At 38.6% G+C, this 24146-nt stretch overlaps 1 protein-coding gene across 3 annotated transcripts in view; it reads left to right on the forward strand.

Moving 5' to 3' along the window:
- The window catches only part of FRMD3 (FERM domain containing 3), a 307607-nt gene extending 290564 nt beyond the window's left edge, over positions 1-17043 (forward strand). For 2 of the 3 annotated variants that reach the window (XM_065878624.1, XM_065878626.1), the window contains one exon: positions 15922-16520. In XM_065878624.1, the coding sequence (XP_065734696.1) occupies positions 15922-16520 (599 nt within the window). Of the gene's footprint in view, positions 1-15921 lie in introns of all 3 variants that reach the window. The other variant, XM_065878625.1, reaches the window with a different exon arrangement.
- The last annotated feature ends 7103 nt before the right edge of the window (positions 17044-24146 follow it).

A 24146-nucleotide genomic window follows, 5' to 3' on the forward strand; every position in this document is an offset into this window, starting at 1 on the left:
AAATGTGAAATAGTTGGCTGGTGGGAAGCAGCAGCATAGCACAGGGAGATCAGCTCTGTGCTCTGCGATGACCTAGAGGGGTGGGATAGGGAGGATGGGAGGGAGGCTCGAGGGAGGGGACATGGCGACACGTGTATGCATATGGCTGATTCGCTTTGTTGTGCAACAGAAACTAACACAGTATTGTGAAGCAATTACACTCCAGTAAAGATCTATTTAAAAAAATTATAGCCATCCTAGTGGGTGTGAAGTGCTATCTTATTGTGGTAACAACTAATGATGTGGAGCTTCTTTTCATGTGCTTGTTGGCCCTTTGTATTTTGCTTGCATGTTTTATGGTATCTTTCATTTAGGCTGCTCAGGACTGTCATACCAGAGCTATTAGGAAATATCTGTTGATATTTAAAAGATAAAACCAGTAATTCAGTCCTGCACATCATTTTTCCCCAGTTTTATTGAGATATAATAGACATACATCACTGTATAAGTTTAAGGTATACAGCATAATGGCTTGACTTACAAATGTTGTGAAATGATTACTGCACTACCTTTAGTTAGCATCCATTATCTCATATAAATGAAACAAAAAGAAAAAAACTTTTCCTTGTGATATGGACTCTTGGCATCTACTCTCTTAACTTCCATATATATCATATAGCAGTATTAACTATAGTTACCATGTTGTACATTATATTCCTTATACCTATTTATAACTGGAAGCTTGTACCTTTTAACTCCCTTCCTCTAATTCTCCCTCTCGCCACTTCCTGTCTCTGGTAACCACAAATCTGATTCCTTTTTCTATGAGTTTTAAAAAAGAATTAGATTCCACATATAAGTGAGATCATACAGTGTTTGTCTTTCTCTACCTGACTTATATCATTTAGCATAATGCCTTCCATGTCCATCCATGTTGTCGCAAATGGCAGGATTTTCTCATTTTTTGGTGGCTGAATAATATTCTGGTGTGTGTGTGTTCTTTGTGTATATATACATATATTCACAGATGAATGGACACTGAGGCTGTTTCCATGTCTTGACTATTGTAAATAATACTGCTATGAACATAGGGGTGCAGATATCTTTTCAAGTTAGTTTTTGTTTCCTTTCAATATATTCTCAGAAGTGGAACTTCTGATTCATATGGTAGTGCAAAATTTTTAACTTTTAACTTTTTGAGGAACCTCCATACTGTTTTCTATAGTGCCTGTACCAGTTTATAATACTGCCAACAGTGCACCAGGGTTCCCTTTTCTCCACATCCTTACCAGCATTTGTTATCTTTTTTTTTTTTAACATCTCTATTGGAGTATAATTGCTTTACAATAGTATGTTAGTTTCTGCTTTATAACAAAGTGAATCAGTTATACATATACATATGTCCCCATATCTCTTCCCTCTTGTGTCTCCCTCCCTCCCAATCCCACCCCTCTAGGTGGTCACAAAGCACCAAGCTGACCTCCCTGTGCTATGCGGCTGCTTCCCACTAGCTATCTATTTTACATTTGGTAGTGTATATATGTCCATGCCACTCTCTCACTTCGTTCCAGCTTACCCTTCCCCCTCCCCGTATCCTTAAGTCTATTCTCTAGTAGGTCTGTGTCTTTATTCCTGTCTTGCCCCTAGGTTCTTCATGACCATTTTCTTTTTTTTTTTAGATTCCATATATATGTGTTAGCGTACAGTATTCGTTTTTCTCTTTCTGACTTACTTCACTCTGTATGACAAACACTAGGTCCATCCACCTCACTACAAATAACCCAATTTTGTTTCTTTTTATGGCTGAGTAATATTCCATTGTATATATGTGCCACATCTTCTTTATCCATTCACCTGTTGATGGACACTTAGGTTGCTTCCATGTCCTGGGTATTGTAAATAGAGCTATAATGAACATTTTGGTACATGACTCTTTTAGAATTATGGTTTTCTCAGGGTATATGCCCAGTAGTGGGATTGCTGGGTCGTATGGTAGTTCTATTTGTAGTTTTTTAAGGAACCTCCATACTGTTCTCCATAGTGGCTGTATCAATTTACATTCCCACCAACAGTGCAAGAGGGTTCCCTTTTCCCCACACCCTCTCCAGCATTTATTGTTTCTAGATTTTTTGATGATGGCCATTCTGACCAGTGTGAGATGATATCTAATTGTAGTTTTGATTTGTATTTCTCTAATGATTAATGATGTTGAGCATTCTTTCATGTGTTTGTTGGCAATCTGTATATCTTCTTTGGAGAAATGTGTATTTAGGTCATCTGCCCATTTTTGGATTGGGTTGTTTTTTTGTTTTTGAGCTGTATGAGCTGCTTGTAAATTTTGGAGATTAATCCTTTGTCAGTTACTTCATTTGCAAATATTTTCTCCCATTCTGAGAGTTGTCTTTTCATCTTGTTTATGGTTTCCTTTGCTGTGCAAAAGCTTTGAAGTTTCATTAGGTCCCATTTGATTATTTTTGTTTTTATTTCCATTTCTCTAGGAGGTGGGTCAAAAAGGATCTTGCTGTGAGTTATGTCATAGAGTGTTCTGCCTATGTTTTCGTCTAAGAGTTTGATAGTGTCTGGGCTTACATTTAGGTCTTTAATACATTTTGAGTTTATTTTTGTATATGGTGTTAGGGAGTGTTCTAATTTCATTCTTCTACATGTAGCTGTCTTTTTATTTATTTGTTTTGTCTTTTAGATGATGACCATTCTAAAAGGCATGAAATGATATGTCCTTGTGGTTTTCATTTGCATTTCTCTAATGACTAGTGATGTTGAGCCTAGTTTTGTGTACCTGTTGGCCTTTCATTTATCCTGTTGAGAAGAAAAATGTCTATTCAGGCCTTTTCCCCATTTTGAAATTGAAGTATTTGGAGGTGGTTTTTTTTTGCTATTGAGTTGTGTGAGTTCTTTATATATTTTGGATATTAACCCCTACTCAGATATGGCTTCGAAATTTTTTTCCCATTCCATAGGTTTTCACTTTGTTGTTCGCTTCTTTTGCTTGCAGGAGCTTTTTAGTTTAATGTAGTCCCACTTGTTTTTGATTTGGTTGCTTGTGCTTTAGGGATCATAGCCAGAAAATCATTGCCAAGACTTATGTCAAGGAGCTTGTTTTCCTATGTTTTCTTCTAGGAGTTTCATGGTTTCAGGTTCTACATTTAAGTCTTTAATCCACTGCAAGTTAATTTTTGTGAGTAGTGGAAGTTTGGGGTCTAGTTTCATTCTCTCACATGTGAATATCCTCCTGCTTTGTTCTTCTTTCTCAGAATTGCTTTGGCTATTTGGGGTCTTTTGTGGTTCCATATAAATTTCAGGATTTTTTTTCTCTACTTCTGTAAAAAATTTCATTGCAATCTTGAAGGGATTGCATTGAATCTATAAATGGCTTTTGGTAGTATTGACATTTTAACAATATTAATTCTTCTAATCATGAACATGGGATACCTTTCCATTCATTTGTGTGTTCTTCAATTTCTTTCACCAGTGTCTTATAATTTTCAGAGTAGAGATCTTTCACCTCCTTGGCTAAGTTTATCCCTAAATATTTTATTGTTTTTGATGCTGTTGTAAAAGAGATCTTTTTTTTTCAGATAATTTGTTGTTACTGTATAAAAACAGTAGTGATTTTTCTATGTTAAATTTGTATACCGCAACTTCACTGAATTTGGCAGTTAGCTCCAATAGTCTTTTGGTGGAGTCTTTAGGATTTTCCATGTATAAAAACATGTCACCTGCAAATACAGATAATTTTACTTCTTCCTTTCCAGTTAGGATGCCTTTTATTTATGTTTCTTGCCTGACTGCTCTGGCCAGGACTTCCAGTACTATGTTGAACAGGAGTGGTGAGAGTGAGCACCCTTGTCTTGTTCCTAATCTTAGAGGAAAAGCTTTCAGTCTTTCACCATTGAGTATGATGTGAGCCATGGGCTTATCATATATGGCCTTTATTGTGTTGAGGTACATTCCTTCTATAGCTAATGTGTTGAGTTTTTATCAAATGGATGTAGAATTTTGTCAAAAGCTTTTTCTGCATCTATTAAGATGATCATATGATTTTTTTCTTTCATTCTGTTACTTTGATATATCACATTAATTTGTGTATGTTGAACCATCCTTGCATGCCAGCTCTAAATCCCACTTGATCACAGTAAATGATTCTTTTTTTTTCTTTAACACCTTTATTGGAGTATAATTGCTTTACAATGCTATGTTAGTTTCTGATATACAACAAAATGAATCGGCTATATATATATACATATGTTCCCATATATCTTCCCTCTTGCATCTCCCTCCCTCCCACACTCCCTCTCCCACCCCTCCAGGTGGTCACAAAGCACCAAGCTGATCTCCCTGTGCTATGCGGCTGCTTCCCACTAGCTGTGTCGACAGTACGTCTGGTAGTGTATATATGTCCATGCCTCTCTCTCGCTTTGTCACAGCTCACCCTTCCCACTCCCCATATGCTCTAGTCCATTCTCTAGTAGGTCTGTGTCTTTATTCCTGTTTTACTCCTAGGTTCTTCATGACATTTTTTTCCTTAAATTCCATATATATGTGTTAGCATACGGTATTTGTCTCTCTCTTTCTGACTTACTTCACCCGGTATGACAGACTCTAGGTCTATCCACCTCACTACAAATAACTCAACTTTGTTTCTTTTTATAGCTGAGTAATATTCCATTGTATATATGTGCCACATCTTCTTTATCCATTCATCCGATGATGGGCACTTAGGTTGTCTCCATCTCTGGGCTATCGTAAATAGAGCTGCAATGAACATTTTGGTTCATGACTCTTTTTGAATTATGGTTTTCTCAGGGTATATGCCCAGTAGTGGGATTGCTGGGTCGTATGGTAGTTCTATTTGTAGTTTTCGAAGGAACTTCCATACTGTTCTCCACAGTGGCTGTATCAATTTACATTCCCACCAACAGTGCAGGAGGGTTCCCTTTTCCCCACACCCTCTCCAGCATTTATTGTTTATAGATTTTTTGATGATGGCCATTCTGACTGGTGTGAGATGATATCTCATTGTACTTTAGATTTGCATTTCTCTAATGATTAGTGATGTTGAGCATTCTTTCATGTGTTTGTTGGCCATCTGTATATCTTCTTTGGAGAAATGTCTATTTAGGTCTTCCTGCCGATTTTTTGATTTGGTTGTTTGTTTTTCTGTTATTACACTGCATGAGCTACTTATAAATTTTGGAGATTAATCCTTTGTCAGTTGCTTCATTTGCAAATATTTTCTCCCATTCTGAGGGTTGTCTTTTCATCTTGTTTACGGTTTCCTTTGCTGCGCAAAAGCTTTGAAGTTTCATTAGGTCCCATTTGTTTATTTTTGTTTTTATTTCCATTTCTCTAGGAGGTGGGTCAAAAAGGATCTTGCTGTGATTTATGTCATACAGTGTCCTGCCTATGTTTTCCTCTAAGAGTTTGATAGTTTCTGGCCTTACATTTAGGTCTTTAATCCATTTTGAGCTTATTTTTGTGTATGGTGTTAGGGAGTGATCTAATCTCATACTTTTACATGTTCCTGTCCAGTTTTCCCAGCACCACTTATTGAAGAGGCTGTCCTTTCTCCACTGTACATTCCTGCCACCTTTATCAAAGATAAGTTGACCATATGTGCATGGGTGTATCTCGTGGCTTTCTATGCTGTTGTATTGACCTATATTTCTGTTTTTGTGCCAGTACCATACTGTCTTGATTACTGTAGCTTTGTAGTATAGTCTGAAGTCAGGGAGCCTGATTCCTCCGGCTCCGTTTTTCGTTCTCAAGATTGCTTTGGCTATTCGGGGTCTTTTGTGTTTCCATACAAATTGTGAAATTTTTTGTTCCAGTTCTGTGAAAAATGCCAGTGGTAGTTTGATAGGGATTGCATTGAATCTGTAGATTGCTTTGGGTAGTAGAGTCATTTTCACAATGTTGATTCTTCCAATCCAAGAACATGGTATATCTCTCCATCTATTTGTATCATCTTTAATTTCTTTCATCAACGTCTTATAATTTTCTGCATACAGGTCTTTTGTCTCCTAGGTAGGTTTATTCCTAGATATTTTATTCTTTTCGTTGCAATGGTAAATGGAAGTGTTTTTTTTTTATTTCACTTCCATATTTTTCATCATTAGTGTATAGGAATACAAGAGATTTCTGTGCATTAATTTTGTATCCTGCTACTTTCCCAAATTCATTGATTAGCTCTAGTAGTTTTCTGGTAGCATCTTTAGGATTCTCTATGGATAGTATCATGTCATCTGCAAATAGTGACAGCTTTACTTCTTTGTTTCCGATTTGGATTCCTTTTATTTCCTTTTCTTCTCTGATTGCTGTGGCTAAAACTTCCAAAACTATGTTGAATAAGAGTGGTGAGAATGGACAACCTTGTCTTCTTCCTGATCTTAGTGGAAATGCTTTCAGTTTTTCACCATTGAGGACGATGTTGGCTGTGGGTTTGTCATATATGGCCTTTATTATGTTGAGGAAAGTTCCCTCTATGCCTACTTTCTGCAGGGTTTTTATCCTAAATGGGTGTTGAATTTTGTTGAAAGCTTTCTCTGCATCTATTGAGATGATCATATGGTTTTTCTCCTTCAATTTGTTAATATGGTGTATCACGTTGATTGCTTTGCGTATATTGAAGAATCCTTCCATTCCTGGAATAAACCCCACTTGATCATGGTGTATGATCCGTTTAATGTGCTGTTGGATTCTGTTTGCTAGTATTTTGTTGAGGATTTTTGCATATATGTTCATCAGTGATATTGGCCTGTAGTTTTCTTTCTTTGTGACATCCTTGTCTGGTTTTGGTATCAGGGTGATGATGGCTTTGTAGAATGAGTTTGGGAGTGTTCTTCTCTCTGCTATAGTTTGGAAGAGTTTGAGAAGGATAGGTGTTAGCTCTTCTCTAAATGTTTGATAGAAGTCGCCTGTGAAGCCATCTGGTCCTGGGCTTTTGTTTGTTGGAAGATTTTTAATTACAGTTTCAATTTCAGTGCTTTTGATTGGTCTATTCATATTTTCTATTTCTTCCTGATTTAGTCGTGGCAGGTTGTGCATTTCTAAGAATTTGTCCGTTTCTTCCAGGTTGTCCATTTTATTGGCATATAGTTGCTTGTAGTAATCTCTCATGATCTTTTGTATTTCTGCAGTGTCTGTTGTTATTTCTCCTTTTTCGTTTCTAATTCTATTGATTTGCGTCTTCTCCCTTTTTTTCTTGAGGAGTCTGGCTAATGGTTTATCAATTTTGTTTATCTTCTCAAAGAACCAGCTTTTAGTTTTATTGATCTTTGCTGTCGTTTCCTTCATTTCTTTTTCATTTATTTCTGATCTGATGTTTATGATTTCTTTCCTTCTGCTAACTTTGCGATTGTTTGTTCTTCTTTCTGTAATTGCTTTAGGTGCAAGGTTAAGTTGTTTATTCGAGATGTTTCCTGTTTCTTAAGGTAGGATTTTATTGCCATAAACTTTCCTCTTAGAACTGCTTTTGCTGCATCCCATAGATTTTGAGTTGTCATGTTTCCATTGTCATTTGTTTCTAGGTACTTTTTAATTTCCTCTTTGATTTCTTCAGTGATCACTTTGTTATTAAGTAGTGTATTGTTTAGCCTCCATGTGTTTGTATTTTTTACAGAACTTTTCCTGTAATTGATACCTAGTCTCATAGCGTTGTGGTCGGAAAAGATACTTGATACAATTTAAATTTGCTTAAATTTGTCAAGGCTTGATTTGTGACCCAAGATATGATCTATCCTGGAGAATGTTCCATGAGCACTTGAGAAAAATGTGTATTCTGTTGCTTTTGGATGGAGTGTCCTTTAAATATCAATTAAGTCCATCTTGTTTAATGTATCATTTAAAGCTTGTGTTTCCTTATTTATTTTCATTTTGGATGATCTGTCCATTGGTGAAAGTGGGGTGTTAAAGTCCCCTACTATGAATGTGTTACTGTCGATCTCCCCTTTTATAGCTGTTAGTATTTGCCTTATGTATTGAGGTGCTCCTACGTTGGGTGCATAAATATTTACAATTGTTATATCTTCTTCTTGGATCAATCCCTTGATCATTATGTAGTGTCCTTCTTTGTCTCTTCTAATAGTGTTTATTTTAAAGTCTATTTTGTCTGATTTGAGAATTGCTACTCCAGCTTTCTTTTGGTTTCCATTTGCATGAAATATCTTTTTGCATCCCCTTACTTTCCTCGTGTATGTGTCTTTAGGTCTGAAGTGGGTCTCTTGAAGACAGCAAATATATGGGTCTTGTTTTTGTATCCATTCAGCCAATCTGTGTCTTTTTGTGGGAGCATTTAGTCCATTTACATTTGAGGTAATTATCAATATGTATGTTCCTATTCCCATTTTCTTAATTGTTTTGGGTTCTTTATTGTAGTTCTTTTCCTTCTCTTGTGTTTCTTGCCTAGAGAAGTACCTTTAGCGGTTGTTGTAGAGCTGGTTTGGTGGTTCTGAACTCTCTCAGCTTTTGCTTGTCTGTAAAGGTTTTAATTTCTCCATCAAATCTGAATGAGATCCTTGCTGGGTAGAGTAATCTTGGTTGCAGGTTTTTCTCCTTCATCACTTTAAATATGTCCTGCCAGTCCCTTCTGGCTTGCAGAGTTTCTGCTGAAAGATAAGCTGTTAACCTTATGGGGATTCCCTTGTGTGTTATTTGTTGTTTTTCCCTTGCTGCTTTTAATATGTTTTCTTGGTATTTAATTTTTGACAGTTTGATTAATATATGTCTTGGCATATTTCTCCTTGGATTTATCCTGTATGGGACTCTTTGTGCTTCCTGGATTTGATTAACTATTTCCTTTCCCATATTAGGGAAGTTTTCAACTATAATCTCTTCAAATATTTTCTCAGTCCCTTTCTTTTTCTCTTCTTCTTCTGGAACCCCTATAATTCGAATGTTGGTGCGTTTAATGTTGTCCCAGAGGTCTCTGAGACTGTCCTCAGTTCTTTTCATTCTTTTTTTCTTTATCGTTCTTTTTTCTTTATTCTGCTCTGCAGTAGTTATTTCCACTATTTTATCTTCCAGGTCACTTATCCATTCTTCTGCCTCAGTTATTCTGCTATTGATCCCATCTAGAGTATTTTTCATTTCATTTATTGTGCATCATTGTTTGTTTCATCTTTAGTTTGTCTAGGTCCTTGTTAAATGTTTCTTGCATTTTGTCTATTTCCAAGATTTTGGATCATCTTTACTATCATTATTCTGAATTCTTTTTCAGGTAGACTGCCTATTTCCTCTTCATTTGTTAGGTCTGGTGCGTTTTTATCATCTTGCTCCTTCATCTGCTGTGTGTTTTTCTGTCTTCTCATTTTGCTTATCTTTCCTGTGTCTGTGGTCTCCTTTTTGCAGGCTGCAGGTTCGTAGTTTCTGTTGTTTTTGGTGTCTGTCCCCAGTGGCTAAGGTTGGTTCAGTGGGTTATGTAGGGTTCCTGGTGGAGGGGACTAGTGCCTGTGTTCTGGTGGATGAGGCTAGATCTTGTCTTTCTGGTGGGCAGGTGCACGTCTGGTGGTGTGTTTTGGGGTGTCTGTGGACTTATTATGATTTTGGGCAGCCTCTCTGCTAATGGGTGGTGTTGTGTTCCTGTCTTGCTAGTTGTTTGGCATAGGATGTCCAGCACTGTAGCTTGCTGGTCGTTGAGTGAAGCTGGGTACTGGTGTTGAGGTGGAGATCTCTGGGAGATTTTTGCTGTTTGATATTATGTGGAGCTGGGAGGTCTCTTGTGGACCCATGTCCTGAAGTTGGCTCTCCCATGTCAGAGGCACAGCACTGACTCCTGGCTGCAGCGCCAAGAGCCTTTCATCCACACGGCTTTTGGGAGGTCTGAGGTCTTCTGCCAGCGTTCAGTAGGTGTTCTATAGGAGTTGTTCCACGTGTAGATGTATTTCTGGTGTATCTGTGGGGAGGAAGGTGATCTCCATGTCTTACTCTTCTGCCATCTTCCCGGAAGTCTAGTAAATGATTCTTTTAATGTGCTGCTGGATTCAGTTTTCTAGTATTAAGAATTTCTGCATCTGTATTCATCAGGCATGTTGGTCTGTAGTTTTCTAATAGTGTCCTTTTTGGCTTTGGTATCAGGGTAATGTTGGCCTCACAAAGTAAGACTGGGAGTGTTCCCTCCACTTTGATATTTTTGGAAGGGTTGAGAAGGATTGGTGTTAATTCTTTAAAATTCACCAGTGAAGCCATCTTGTCCTTGGCTTTTCTTCACTGGGAGATTTTTGATTACCATTTCAATCTCCTTACTAGTAATTAGTTGATTCAGACTTTTTATTTCTTCTTGTTTCTGTCTTGGTAGTTTGTATGTTTCTGAGAATTTTTCCATTTTCTCTAGGTTGTCCAGTTTGTTGGTGTATATTTGTTCATAGTAGCCTTTTATGATCCTTTGTATTTCTGTGGTATCAGTTGTAATGTTTCCTTTTTCATTTATAATTTTGTTAATTTGGGTTCTCTCTTTTTTCCTTGGTTAGTCTAGCTAAAATTTTGTCAATTCTGTTTATCTTTTCAAAGAACCAACTCTTAGTTTGGTTAATCTTTCCTGTTTTCCTGTTCTCTATTTTATTCTTTAGTTTTTCCTTTCTTCTGCCAACTTTGGGCTCAGTTTGACCACCATTTTCTAGTTCCTTAATGCATAGAGTTAGGGTTTTTTATCTTTCTTGCCTCTTAATGTAGGCATTTATTGCTATGAAGTTCCCTCTTAGAACTGCTTTTGCTGCATCCCATAAGTTTTGGTATGTTGTATCTCCATTTTTGTTTCTCAAGATACTTTATTTCCTTGTTAATTTCTTCTTTAACTATTGGTTGTTCAGGAGATTGTTTAATTTCCATTATTCATGAACTTTCCAGTTTTTCTCTTATTGATTTCTAGTTTCACACCATTGTGGTCAGAGAAGGTACTCAGTATGATTTCAGTCTTCTTAAATTTGCTAAGATTTATTTTATGGCCTAACATATGGTCTTTCCTAGAAAATGTTCCATGTGCACTTGAGAAGAATGTGTATTTTGCTGTTGTCAGATAGAATGTTCTCTGTTAGGTCCATTTGGTCTATAGTGTTGCTGAAATCTGCTGTTTCCTTATTGATTCTCTGTCTGTATGAGCTGTTCATTGTTGTGAGTGGAGTATGAAAGTCCCCAGTGTTATTGTATTACTGTTTATGTCTCCTTTTAGCTGGGTTAGATTTTGATTTATGAATTTGGGTGCACCAATGTTGGGCACATAAATATTTACAATTGTTGTATCTTTTTGATGTAGTGACTCCTTTATCATTACCTTCTTTGTATATTTTTACCATTTTTAGTTTACAGTCTTTTTTTTTTTAACATCTTTAGTGGAGTATAGTTGCTTTACAATGGCATGTTAGTTTCTGCTTTATAACAAAGTCAATCAGTTATACGTATACATATGGCCCCATATCTCTTCCCTCTCCCTCCCTCCCACCCTCCCTATCCCACCCCTCTAGGCAGTCACAGAGCACTGAGCTGATCTCCCTGTGCTATGCGGCTGCTTCCCACTAGCTATCTGTTTTACATTTGGTAGTGTATATATGTCCATGCCACTCTCTCTTTGTCCCACCTTACCCTTCCCCACCCCGTATCCTCAAGTCCATTCTCTATTTTGTCTGATGTAAGTATTGCTACCTCTGCTTTTTTTTTTGCCATTTGCTTGAAATATAGTTTTCCATCCCTTCACTCTCAGTCTATGTGTGTCTTTATGTCTAAAGTGAGTTTCTTGTAGGCAGCATATCATTGGATCTTGTTTTTTAATTTATTCAGCCATTCTGTGTCTTTTGATTGCAAAATGTAATCCATTTATGTTTAAATTATTGATTTAAAAAAGGGGGCTTACAATTGCCATTTTGTTACTTACTGTCTGGCTGTTTTGTAGATCCATTGTTCCTTGTTTCTTACCGTGCTGTTTCTTATTTTGATGTTTTGTGGTATCAGTATGCTTTGACTTCTTTATCATGTTCCTTTTGTAATTACTACAGGTTTTTCCCTTGTGGTTACCGTGAAGCTTACATAAAAATATCTTAAAATTCTAACACTCCAGTTTAAGCTAATAACAACTTAATTTCAATACAATTCCTGAGCTTTACACTTTTACTTCTCCTCCCCCTCACATTTTAGGTTATTGATATTACAATTTGCTTTTGTTTTTGTATAACTAATAACAGATTATTTTAGGTATGGTTATATTTTAGGTTATTGATATTACAATTTGCTTTTGTTTTTGTATAACTAATAACAGATTATTTTAGGTATGGTTATTTTTACATTTGTTTTTTAACTTGTAAACTAGATTTATAAGTGAATTGTGCACCAGCATTACCGTACAGAATCTAACTTTGACTATATTACCAGTGAGTTTTATACTGCCTTCTTACTTTTTATGATGATAATTAGTGTCCTTTCCACTTAACAGACTCCCTTTAGCATTTCTTGTAAGGTAGGTCTAATGGTGATGAATTCCTTCAGTTTTTGTTTGTTTGGGAAAGTCTTTATCCCTCCATTTCTGAAGGACAGCTTTGCCAGGTATAGCATTCTTGGTTGACAGTTTCTTTCTTTCAATATTTTGAATATGTCATGCCATTAGCTTCTGGCCTGAAAAGTTTCTGTTGAGAAATCTGCCAGTAGTCTTAAGGGCGCACCCTTACATTAACTTATCTCTTTTCTCTTGCTGGTTTTAAAATTCTTTTGTCTTTGACTCTTAACAATTTATATTTATGTCTCAGTAGAGCCCTTTTTGAGTTCAACCTATTTGGGATCCTTTGGGCCTCTTGATGTCTATTTCTCTTCCCAGGTTTGGGAAGTTTTCAGCCATTACTGTCTTTAATATATTTTCTGTCCTTTTTCTCTTCTCTTTTTGAAATTCCTTTAATACTAATATTGTTTCTTTTCATTGTGTCCTGTTAAGTCCTATGGGCTGGGGCTGGATTCACTTTTTTTCATTCTTTTTTCTTTTTGCTTCTCTGACTGGATAATTTCAAATGTCCTATCTTCCAGGTCACTGATTCTTTCTTCTGCCTTGTTGAGTCTTCTTTTGAAGATCTCTATTGATTTCTTCATTTCAGTTATTATATTTTTCAGCTCTAGGATTTCTGTTTGGTTTTTAAAAATGGTTTCTGTTTCTTTGTTGAGCTTCTCATTTTGCTCATTCATTGCTTTCCTAATTTTGTTTAGTTGTCATGTGTTCTTGTAGTTCACTAAACTTCTTTAAGAGGATTTTTCTGAATTATTTGATAGTTCATAGATCTCCATTTCTTTAGGGTTATTAGTGCTTTTTTAGTTTCCTTTAATGTTGTCATATTTACCTGATTTTTCATGGTCCTTGATTCCTTACGCTGGTATTTGTGCATTCGAGTAAAGGGTCTCCTCTTCCAGATTTTGCAGATTTGCTTTGGATTCATCAGCCAGCTCAGTTTGGGTTTCTGGTGTCTGCTATTAGCATCCTTGGGCAGGTGAGACCTGCTATGAGAGTCTATTTTGGGGCAACTGTTTAAGCTCTGAGATTGTGGATGGGGGTGTGTGCCACTGGCTGAGAACAGCTGGATAGGACTGAGGGCTTCATTCCATGCCCAACTGGCTATAGTATAGGCTCTTTTGTCTGGATTTTCTGGTCAGGCTTACTAGATGGTTGGGACTAGGAACTATACTCAGCAGTAAATGGGGCTATGAATTAACTTCCCTACCCTGGTAGGGCAGCAGGATGGACCCAGGGCCTGCATGGCTCATTGTTTGGGGACCCAAGTCAGGCAAGAGTGTTTACTGGATATCCTGGTCAGGTGAGACTACCAGTTTTGCTCTGCAGACAGGGGAAGCCATGGGCTATACTTTTGGTTCAAATGCCACTGTTAGGCAGGCCTGTTGGATGGGCTACACAGCTTTCTGTGTGCTCTGGTAAGGTTTCCTGGTCAGATAAGCTGAAGGCTGTATTTAGCAATGAGTCAGGCTATGACTTAGTTTCCCTACGTAAGCTAATTTAGGCACAGGGGGAGAAGCAGCTCCTAGGCCACTCTGTTTGTGGTCTTCAATCAATCTGATCCAGGCCCCAAGTTCCATGGCCAAACTGGACCACTTGCTTTGCTCTAAAAGCAATCAGCTCTGCCTGCCCACCTCTCAGCTCCAGTGTGGCTGGATAATGCAGCTTCCAGGTGTTCTTACCAGCCCTTCCTGTCAGATGGAGCTGTGACTCAGCCCTCCTGCCTGGGTAGGACTGGGAGAGCCCACTTCAGGTAACTCCCAAACTTTCCCAAACAGGCTTTCTGGTTGGAAGGGACAGGGATCTAGGATCCACAGTGGGTGGGGTTATGACTCAGTTCTTCTGCCTGGGTGTGAGTAGACCAGGCTCCAGGGCTGTCAAAACTCCTCCTCTGAGGATCTGAATCTGGCAGTCCTTTCCCCGGTTAGATGCACCACCAACTAGATTCTGCATGTGAGCACAGCCACTGGTTGGGACTAGTACTTGGCTCTGCAGGTAGGAACTCAGTCTGCCATGATCCGAGTGCTGACTGTTGGAAGCCCCCCCCCCCCCCGCCTTCTCCATCATGAATTCCCAGTGGTTGAGCCCCACAGATTCCCCTGTGATACTGGGGGGTGAAATATACAAAGTAAGGGCTCCCATGAAGTGACCCACAATGCTAGGCGGGGAGCTGGATGTCACCCCTGGCTCTCTTTTCCCACTGAAGGAACTGGAGTCTCTGAGGAGATCTCTCAGTGTGATGTTATGCCAGCCTAGGGGAGAAGCAGTGTGATCAGCACAGCCATTCCTCTTACCCTCCCAATGCAGTCTGTCTTGGTCTCTGTGGTACAGGAGGGTACTTCAGCCTCAATTCCATGTTTTAGGATTTTCTCAGTGGTGTCTTGTCCGTGAATGGTTGTTAGTTGTTCTTCCTGTGAGGGGAAGAGAAGTCAGGAACAACCGATGTTGGCATCTTGGTGACATCACTTCCTGTACATCTTGAAGAGAGGAAAATACTGAAATGTATTCATTAAAAGCAGGTTTACAGTTACCTAATTTGGTATTATACTGTACGTCCCTCCCGGGGAACATTTCTTTGATTCTACCTTTCCCACTAAGAACCCAAGACTCAAAATTAGGAGAACTGGCCTTAGGCCTGTTATTTGAAGGGTTTCCCATCTATAAAATGAAGGGTTGAGAAATACCTCTCCCCCAATAAAGGTTAAGAAATAATGTCCACACCTTTTGACCAAGCAATTTTTCTTTCAGACATCTGTCCAGTGAGCTGAAACAAGAGGTGATAAAGGCTGTATATGTAAAGATGTCTCATAGCAGTCTTTTTTCACAACTGTAAAGCAATCTAAATGTTTGCCAATAGGCAACTATTATTGTATTAACTAAGTAGAAAATTTGGCAACCATTATAAATGCCAGTGGGCGTTTATGTCAACAGAGAAAATGTCTAAGTTAAAATGTTAAAGGAACAAGATGTGAATTTGTTCATACAGATATGATTGCAGTTATATGAAACGAGAAACCACAAAATTGTGCCTAGAATGAAGACTAGAAAAAATACATAACATAATAAAATATCCCATTAGACAGTAGACTAATCTTACTACAATACTTTATTGGATGACAGTGTTGACTTCCAAAAGACACTACTCAAAATTATAATAGTGATTTCTTGTAATTTTGTTCTTGTAAACATGACCAAAGTTGGGGGGGGGGTTTCAGACCATAATTGCACATGTAAATATTGTAAATACTGCCAACCATTTGAGCTATTTGGTTATCTTGGGTTTAACACGTTGACCTTAGAACTTATGGTATAGGATCTATACTAAAAATGACTGTTAAAAGTCAGGATTCCACAGAACAATTTCATGGATTCCCTAATTTCCATTTACAGATTTTTGTGGAAGAAGAAAACTTGAAATTTAAGATTAAGAAAAATACGTCTCTTTACAGGTGTTCCATTGCCCAAAGAAGATGACATTTCTGCCCCCTTGACCTCCAGCTCACCAGTAAAGGAATCCCATGAGTATGAAGAGCCCTCAAGTGAAGAGGAAGATAAAATAAAAGAAGAGCCCTTGACCATCTCTGAACTGGCATACAACCCAAGTGCCAGCCTGCTCCCTACCCCCATTGATGATGATGAGATTGACATGCTCTTTGACTGTCCATCTAGGCTGGAGTTGGAAAAAGAAGACACAGATTCGTTTGAGGAACTAGAAGCAGATGAAAACGCCTTTTTAATGGCCGAAGAAGAAGAGCTGAAGGAGGCTCACCAAGCTTTGTCATGGAGCTATGACATTCTGAGTGGCCATATTCGGGTGAACCCACTGGTCAAGAGTTTTTCCCGGCTTCTTGTGGTGGGCCTGGGCCTGCTGCTCTTTGTATTCCCCCTGCTCCTCCTCCTTTTGGAGTCAGGTATTGATCTCTCCTTCTTATGTGAAATCCGCCAGACGCCCGAGTTTGAGCAGTTTCACTATGAATACTACTGTCCTCTCAAGGAGTGGGTGGCTGGCAAAGTCAACCTCGTTCTTTACATGCTGGGTTGCTCATAAAGCTCGTATCTCATATGACTAAGGGCTATATTCAATACTAGTGATTTCTTTTTTTTTTCAGCAAAGGCCTTGTTCTGAATGGTCACAGGACCATCAACAGGTGTTCTTTACTCATAACTGATTATTCAGACCTTTAAGTTAGCTTTCCATAATTCACTGCAAGTAAATAAGTTTAAATCAAATACAGTTATTTTAGTTACAGGTCAGGAAGATGGCCTCTAAATAACCAAAAATATGTTTATTTTTTATTATAGTACAGACATACTCTTTATTATAATAAATTGAGCTGAATTAGATTTCCTCCTTTTTTAATAGTTAACACCATTATAAGCTATAAGGTTCAGAATCAGAGTTTTAGTAAAAACCCAAGAGAAACTTTTTTGAATATAATCCTTAGTGAAAACAATGTTCTCTAACCAATGCCTATACAACTAAATTTATGCTGGGCTTTTGTTTTTGTTTTTTTAAAAATATTTTTATGTGTTCAAAATATTTTGGTAAATTTTTAGCAAAAAAAAAAAAAGAAGCCTCCTGGAGTTATTTAAGTGTACAGATTGTAAGACTAATGCACAAAGGGTATGTCAGGAATTTTTTAATGTTTTGGCACTGGTTTGTTTTTTAAAATATTTTTGGCTGAACATAATTTGTTGTTACCTGCATATGAGATGATAGAAAAAGAAAATAGGTAGAAAAACACTGTAGAAAGTAAGCTTCTGAAACGGATGATGGAACTGGAGGAAATAGAAATTGAGAGCATCAAGTGGACACAGGGTCCATTTTTCAAAGTATTTGGACAAGATGATTTGTTACTTTCATTTGCATCCTGTCCATATATTTTGGCTCTGGAAATAGAATGTTTTTAAAATAAAGTAAAACTTTAAAGGAAAAAAAGTTAAAGGAGATGCTAGTTAATTGCATATTATTGTACATTAACCCAAGAGTGGAAGCAGATGGGAATTGGACAACTGGTAAGTTGCAAAACAAGAGTTCTGGTGAGGCTGGTAGGCAAGTGATGGTAGACAAATGATCTATTTTATGAAAGTGATGGTGATGCAAGGTATTGGATGATGTAAAGAACAGTATACTCACTGTCCAAGTTGACATGAATATGTTTAAGTGGATCTAAATAAAAGTGGAGAAACTTGAAGGCACGTTTTTTGGTCCCTCATGCCATTCATTGAGATTCTGTGGAAGAAACTTTAAAAGGTGTGTATGTGTGTGTGTGTGTGTGTGTGTGTGAGAAAGAGAGAGAAAAAGAGTGAGAAAGAGTGTGAAGAGAATGGATTTTGGCTTTTTGATAAATGCCTATGATCTTTCTTTGTGGCAGTCATTATACTCTTTTCCTTTCCTTCCTTTCCTGGTTTCCTTAAGATTTTTAACTCATTCATAATTGGGGCTCTCATTAAGAAAGTTGAAGGGACTCAACTCATTAGATAATATACCATTTCAGCTTGGGTGAAGTAGTGAAATGACTCCCTAACTAGACAGTAGGTGGGACAAATGCTCTACTACCTTCCTTCATACCATTAAATCCATGACAGAAAGGCTCTGAGGCTTTCCATGCACAGTACTTACCAATACTGTGAAAGAAAAGAGTATGGAACTTAGGGCATAGAGATTTCTCCATAGATTGTAAATGAAGGCATGGAATATTTTCAAAGGGATTGGGCTGCCTATAATCTCTCCCTAACTCCAAGTCTATCATTAACATAATCTCCAAATTGGCCATTCCAGTCCTACTCATTCATGGAGATCTAAGTGCTTTATTAGACATTTAATTTTGTAAATAAATTAAAAGTCAGCTCATGAAGCCTTCAGTTGAGCAAACTACAGTATAATTTGCTATTAAGTTTACAGCGTGTTCTTTCTCATGCATTGAGTGATTGATTTTGCTTTTTAATAAAGAATATTTGATACCTGAAATTTGATACCAAGGTAGAAGTATATTTTCTATAGGTTATTTGGAAAGTTTGCAAATGGCCTCCTTTGAAGCTGAAGATTTTTCCCCCCTTGTTTATGACTTAAAGTCATACTTTCTTACATAAGGGTACTCCAGTGTAGTCTGCACAAAATTAGTTCCCTCTTCTAATCATGCTTCAAATCATTTTCTTTGAAGTTCTAACCATAACAAATCATCTAGCCCTTGCCATTTTACACTAATATTAAATAATATTTTTTAAACTAGGGAATTAATATATTAGCCATCATAAAACATTGAAAAATACTGACACAATAAGTATCACACATAGTCCAGCCAAGCAGATTTATAGTAAGGAATATTAAATATATAATTTTAACGTTTCTAGCTAACATCTCCTTCTCTTAGGCAAAAACTTCAGTATTGAATAGAAATGTTTTTAAGTGAAAGAGGTGACAGGATAGGGTCTGCAGAATTTAAACAATAGCTACCAAAAGTAAAACTTGGATCCCGAAATGCCATTTTGTAGGGATAGAATCAGAGTCTTTTGAAATATCTGCTTAAGTTTTCTTAGAAGACAGTCACCAGTTGCCTGAATCAAATGAGGAAAAGACTGCTTCCAAAGATGGAGAATATATAATACAGTAAGATACAGAATTCAAAGCAAGTGTGTGAGTATATGTATATTCCATATTATTGGTATATGTGTTTATATATGAATCTGTATATATGTGTGTATTTGTATACACACAACTGATATGCCCTTCATACATAGTTGTTTTTCTCCAGTTGAGGAATTTGTGACATGTTATTCCTTTTCCCTCTCAGACATCATAGTGGATAAAACCCACAGTCTCAAAGGTTTCAGTTTTCCATGAAAACTACCATTTGTGTACATTTGTGGTTTTATACACACGCACATATGGCAAATACATATACACACACAATCTTGTCTTTAGTGCTAATGCAAGTTGGATCATGAAAAAAACGTAGGTGAAGTATCGTGTATTTCTGTCCGTGCTTGGAACATATTGTAAAATGTTATGTATCTGGAATATGTTTTGTGGTTTGTCTACTATTTATAAAGACAACTCTGGGAAGAAGTCAAAATGAATTGATTTCATTGAAATACTAGAGAGTTGGGGGCCATGTTACCTGTGATTGGAGCCTTTGTATAGTGAAATTTGCATTTCTGTGTCAACATCCAGATTGTTTTATATGTTAATATGGTGGCAGGAATCCCTAATAAAAAATACTCTGGGGAAAAATGTTTCTGCAATCATTTAGTTTTATTCAAAGTGAAGTTGTATAAATAGTCCATTGGAAACTACAGAAAGGTGCCATCTGCTACCATGAAATGAGGTCACCCTTGAATGGTGATAGTATGGGAAAAAAAAAAAAAAAATCACAGGTAATGGATGGGATTAACCCTTCCTTTACAGAAGTCACTCAGGCTCAAAGGGAAACTATTGAGTGCACTAGAAATGCACCCAAATATAAAGGACAGCTGTAGTTTAATTAGTGGCATCAAGATAGAAAAAAATAGAAAAGCACAGAAAAAACCAGAAAAGGGGTGTTCCTTCCTGTGCCAAAGAGAGCTACCTCAGACTCAGCTCTGCAACTTCACCATTCAACTTCTATCTGTTCACAGGCCCTGGAAGAATCTTGCTATTCTACTCCTGTCATCCCCTCCATGCATGGCCTAAAAGGACCTCCACTTTGCTTTGGCCCAAAGCTAACAACTCCACACCTGACAGTTAAATCAGAAGGTGTTACTCTGAATGGAATAAAAGGGACTCTCTTTACTACAGGAACACCATAGGTGTCCAGCTGAATTGTACCCTAGCTGTGGTGGCGTAGTCAAGTTTTTTTTTTTTTCAGTTTTATCGAGATATAATTGACATATACCAGTATATTATTTTTAGGTATACAACATAATGATTTGATATACGTATATATTGCAAAATGATTACCATAAGTTTAGTCAATGTCCATCACCTCACGTAGTTAAATTTTTTTTTCTTGTGATGAGAACTTTTAAGATTGCTGACTCTTAGTAACTTGCAGACATACGATACAGAATCGTTAACAGAGTCACCAAGCTGTGTATTACATCCCCAGGACTTATGCATCTTAAAACTAGGAATTTGTACCTTTTGATCTCCTTCATCCATTTCACCCATCTGGGGGTTGAGGGGTGGGAGAAGTCTGTCAAGTTCTTCCTCAGCAGTCCTCAGGGGTCTGAGCTCCAGAGCACAGGAAAGAAAAGGAATTCAGTGTTCAGGTGTGAGGTATCAGGAGCCAGTCCCGAGCCAGCACCTGTTTGTGTTAGTGGCTGCACACTGGGAGGCTCGCACAAAATGGCCTTTGGCCACTTGTTCACTGAGCAGCCCAGGCTCCTAACCCAGTCTCACCTCGTGGGAGAAACCCTTTTCCTTATTCATACACTCCTTGCTCAGCCGATTAGGATAAAGATCTCCTAACTACATTTCAGCTTGGAAGGAAAGGACTGGGGAGAAGCTTCCACCTGGGTGACGTCGGGATGGTTGTGGTTGATGAACTTGAGACTCTTGGGGCCGCCTTTCTCTACTGGGTGGAGATAATGTGCTAAAGGACCCTGCTTACTTGTCCTCCTGCTTCTCTCTCTCTCTCTCTCTCTCTTTCTCTTGGACCTGCTTTTGGGCTTCCAGTCTCCATGCCGTAAACAGACCCAGCAGGACCTGCCCGTGGTGGGCCCACCCAGGACTCAGCTCTCCACGCTCCAGCCTCAGTCTGTGGCAGGGTGGGTAAGTTTGGTGAGCCCCACCCACTGCCCTCAGCTGTCACCACTTCAGAGAGGATGAAAGAAACCTCGCCTGGGCCTCAGATCCCAGCTGTGCTCTTCAATTCATCAATAAAGCCGATTTTAATCCTCTTCTGGGCATGTGTCTGTTGTCTATGGGGAAGTGGGGCGTGAGATGGGGAGTGGTGCAGGATTCACACTAAGTACACGCAAGACTGTTTAGATCTGTCACTTCCAGTGTTGCAAGCGAGGAAGGGGTCGGGGAGGCTGCTCCCGGCTGAACCTCAGGCATCAGAGGATGTCTGCCACTGACATCGGCCCTGACGGCCCTTGTAGATGGGTGAGGGAACTTGGGACATAATATTAGAAAAGAACAGAGGATTGCTTGGAACCACACATCCTTCTTCTTTACCTGTAGCTGATGCTGACCCCAAATATCTCTTTGGAAAGAGAACCCAAGCCACTTTCCTGGTTGCAAAGGAAAACCCTTAGTAGGACACAGGATATGCTTTGTGTAGATACAAAGTATTGAAACCTGTCTTGCCAATTACTGTAGTTCCTCCAGCTAATATGGCTCACCTTGATCTCCTCACCCACAAGAATTATGATTTTGATAATTCCAAGGGTTTTGAGCTTTCCAAGGAGACTACACTTCAAGGGAAGGAACGTACTGACAAACGAACATTGGTTTCCACTCTAGCAGTTATATTCTTCGTAATAAGTGAAAAACAGGCATCCTGGTTTAGGGATCAGTCTCCTGTCATTTCCTCGATGTGAATCGGCTCGCTCCCATGCTCAATCAGCCTCAGTGTCCTGATAACCCTTGTGCTGGTTCTGTAAAGCTGCAAACCAGACCCTGAACAGTGGTGGCCACAGAGAGGTACTACTCCCTGGTTCTAAGGGTTTATGTATAATTTATTGTCCAAACCGGGATTCTTTTTGAGAGTGAAAGGGGGTGTTTTTAGTGACTGTCACAGCAATGGGTGTTAACTAGGACTTTTCTAGACACTCTATCTGTAGGGCTTTGCCTCATCCGCTAGGTGCCCTCTTTCAACAATTCTTCCAGCTCGTTTCCTCTAAAATATTGACAAGGTGAAACAGGGAAGGATTACTGCCCTGTAGTCATAGATCTACTACTTGCCATAAAGAATCAGGTTAAAAGTCACCAAAAGTAATTGTATCATGGGTTTTGGTGTGAGACTATAAATTACACAAATTATTTTAAATGAGCCTTCTGGCATTGAATATTTAATGCTACACACTCAATTTATTTACCATTTGTAATGTTGAATTTCTTGTTTAATGTGAAGGAGGTAGAGAGTTAGAATAATCTCAAGGTTGCTTTTACCTCCATAGTCATGAGTTTGACATTTCTGATCAGCACACACAGCGATGATGATCAGCTTAACTATGAGCAACAGGGTCACACTAAGTACACTCAAGACTGATTTATGCCAAAACCAACTTGCTAATTTATAATGAGAAGTGTCAGTCAGCTTTGCACTTATTTGATGCTGGATACTCCATGCATGATCTTGCTAGAACATAAGCTGTAAAGTGAACCAAACACTATTAACAAGTCCAAGGAATCATAGCTAGAAAGCTGCCTCTCAGGGAAGTCTGCCCCAAGAGACCATGCCTGTCTCAGAAGGGCTAGGGATGCATTATATACATTTCACTCTAAATCTCCCATTGTTGCAAATTTCTTGTGGCAGAGGCTGGCAGGGGATCTCCAAAACCATTTCTTCTTTATGCTGTGCACAGAATTAGACTACATTTCCCAGCCCTCATGTACGTAGGTATGGTCGTATTCCTGAATTCTGGCCATTGGAATTTGAATGGGAAGTGATCTGTATCACTTCTAAGCCCTGGACCACGTGTGAGCCTTTATGTGCCACTGGATGTCGATACCTGCCAGCAACTTAGATCCTTGAATGACTGTGATGCAGAGCACCCTAAACCTGACCCACCTTAGACTGTTACTTGAGCAACAAAGTCTTACCTGGCAATTTCCATGTCCATTGTTGTCACCACACCGTCTCCCATCACTCAAGTTGTCCAGCTCTCTTGAGGAAGGAAGGTACAGCTGAGAGCAGCTATAGGAACTGCCCAGGCCTGGAGTGTCCCAGAAGGTTCCACTGGACAATCCCTGTGCTTGAGAGTGCAAAAAGAAGGGTTAGGGCCTACTTTTGGTGCTAATATATCTTGTCACTCTTGCTTTCAGGGGCTCAATTGGAATCTCACATAATTAGAGTCCAAGGTAGCCCACCCTCATAGGCCAAATGACCCCTGATTGAGAACTACTGGATTCAGGAATGGTTTCATGGACACATGTGTGACCTGTGAACTTGGACAAGGCCCTGCTCTCAAAGGTTTTGTTTAGGGCTCTGCTCTCACATCTTGAAATTCTTAATAATAATATTTTAGAACCTGTGTTATGTAACTGTAGTCCAATGGGACAACAAAATGTGCAGGAGATCAGTCAGGCAACAATGGGCACCATGCCTGCTGAGCATTTAGTCTGAGCACGAGGCATACACACACACACACACACACACACACACACACACATATACACTGGGCAGTCTGAGACCCCAGGGGTCCCTGAGGGGACTCTGTGCACCAGTGGAAGCTGGCCCTGGGAGAAAGGAGGTGTTCCCTAGGGACAGCACTGTAACCTGTGGTGGGGGGCCTGCTTGCCAATCAGTCCCTGGAGCCCATCTCTGAAGTATCTGCACAGATATTTTTTTTTCTAAAAACTTTACAGTTACTTATTTAATCCTCACAATAATCCTATGAGGTAGGAACTATTATTTTTTTTTCAAGATTTTTAAAAAAAAATTTGAAGTCCTGTTGAATTTGTTACAATATTGCTTCTGTTTTATGTTTCGTTTTTTAGGCCACAGGGCATGTGGGATCTTAGCCC

The sequence above is a fragment of the Phocoena phocoena genome, chromosome 6, assembly GCF_963924675.1.
Source record: "Phocoena phocoena chromosome 6, mPhoPho1.1, whole genome shotgun sequence".
NCBI classification, from domain to species: Eukaryota; Metazoa; Chordata; class Mammalia; order Artiodactyla; family Phocoenidae; genus Phocoena; species Phocoena phocoena.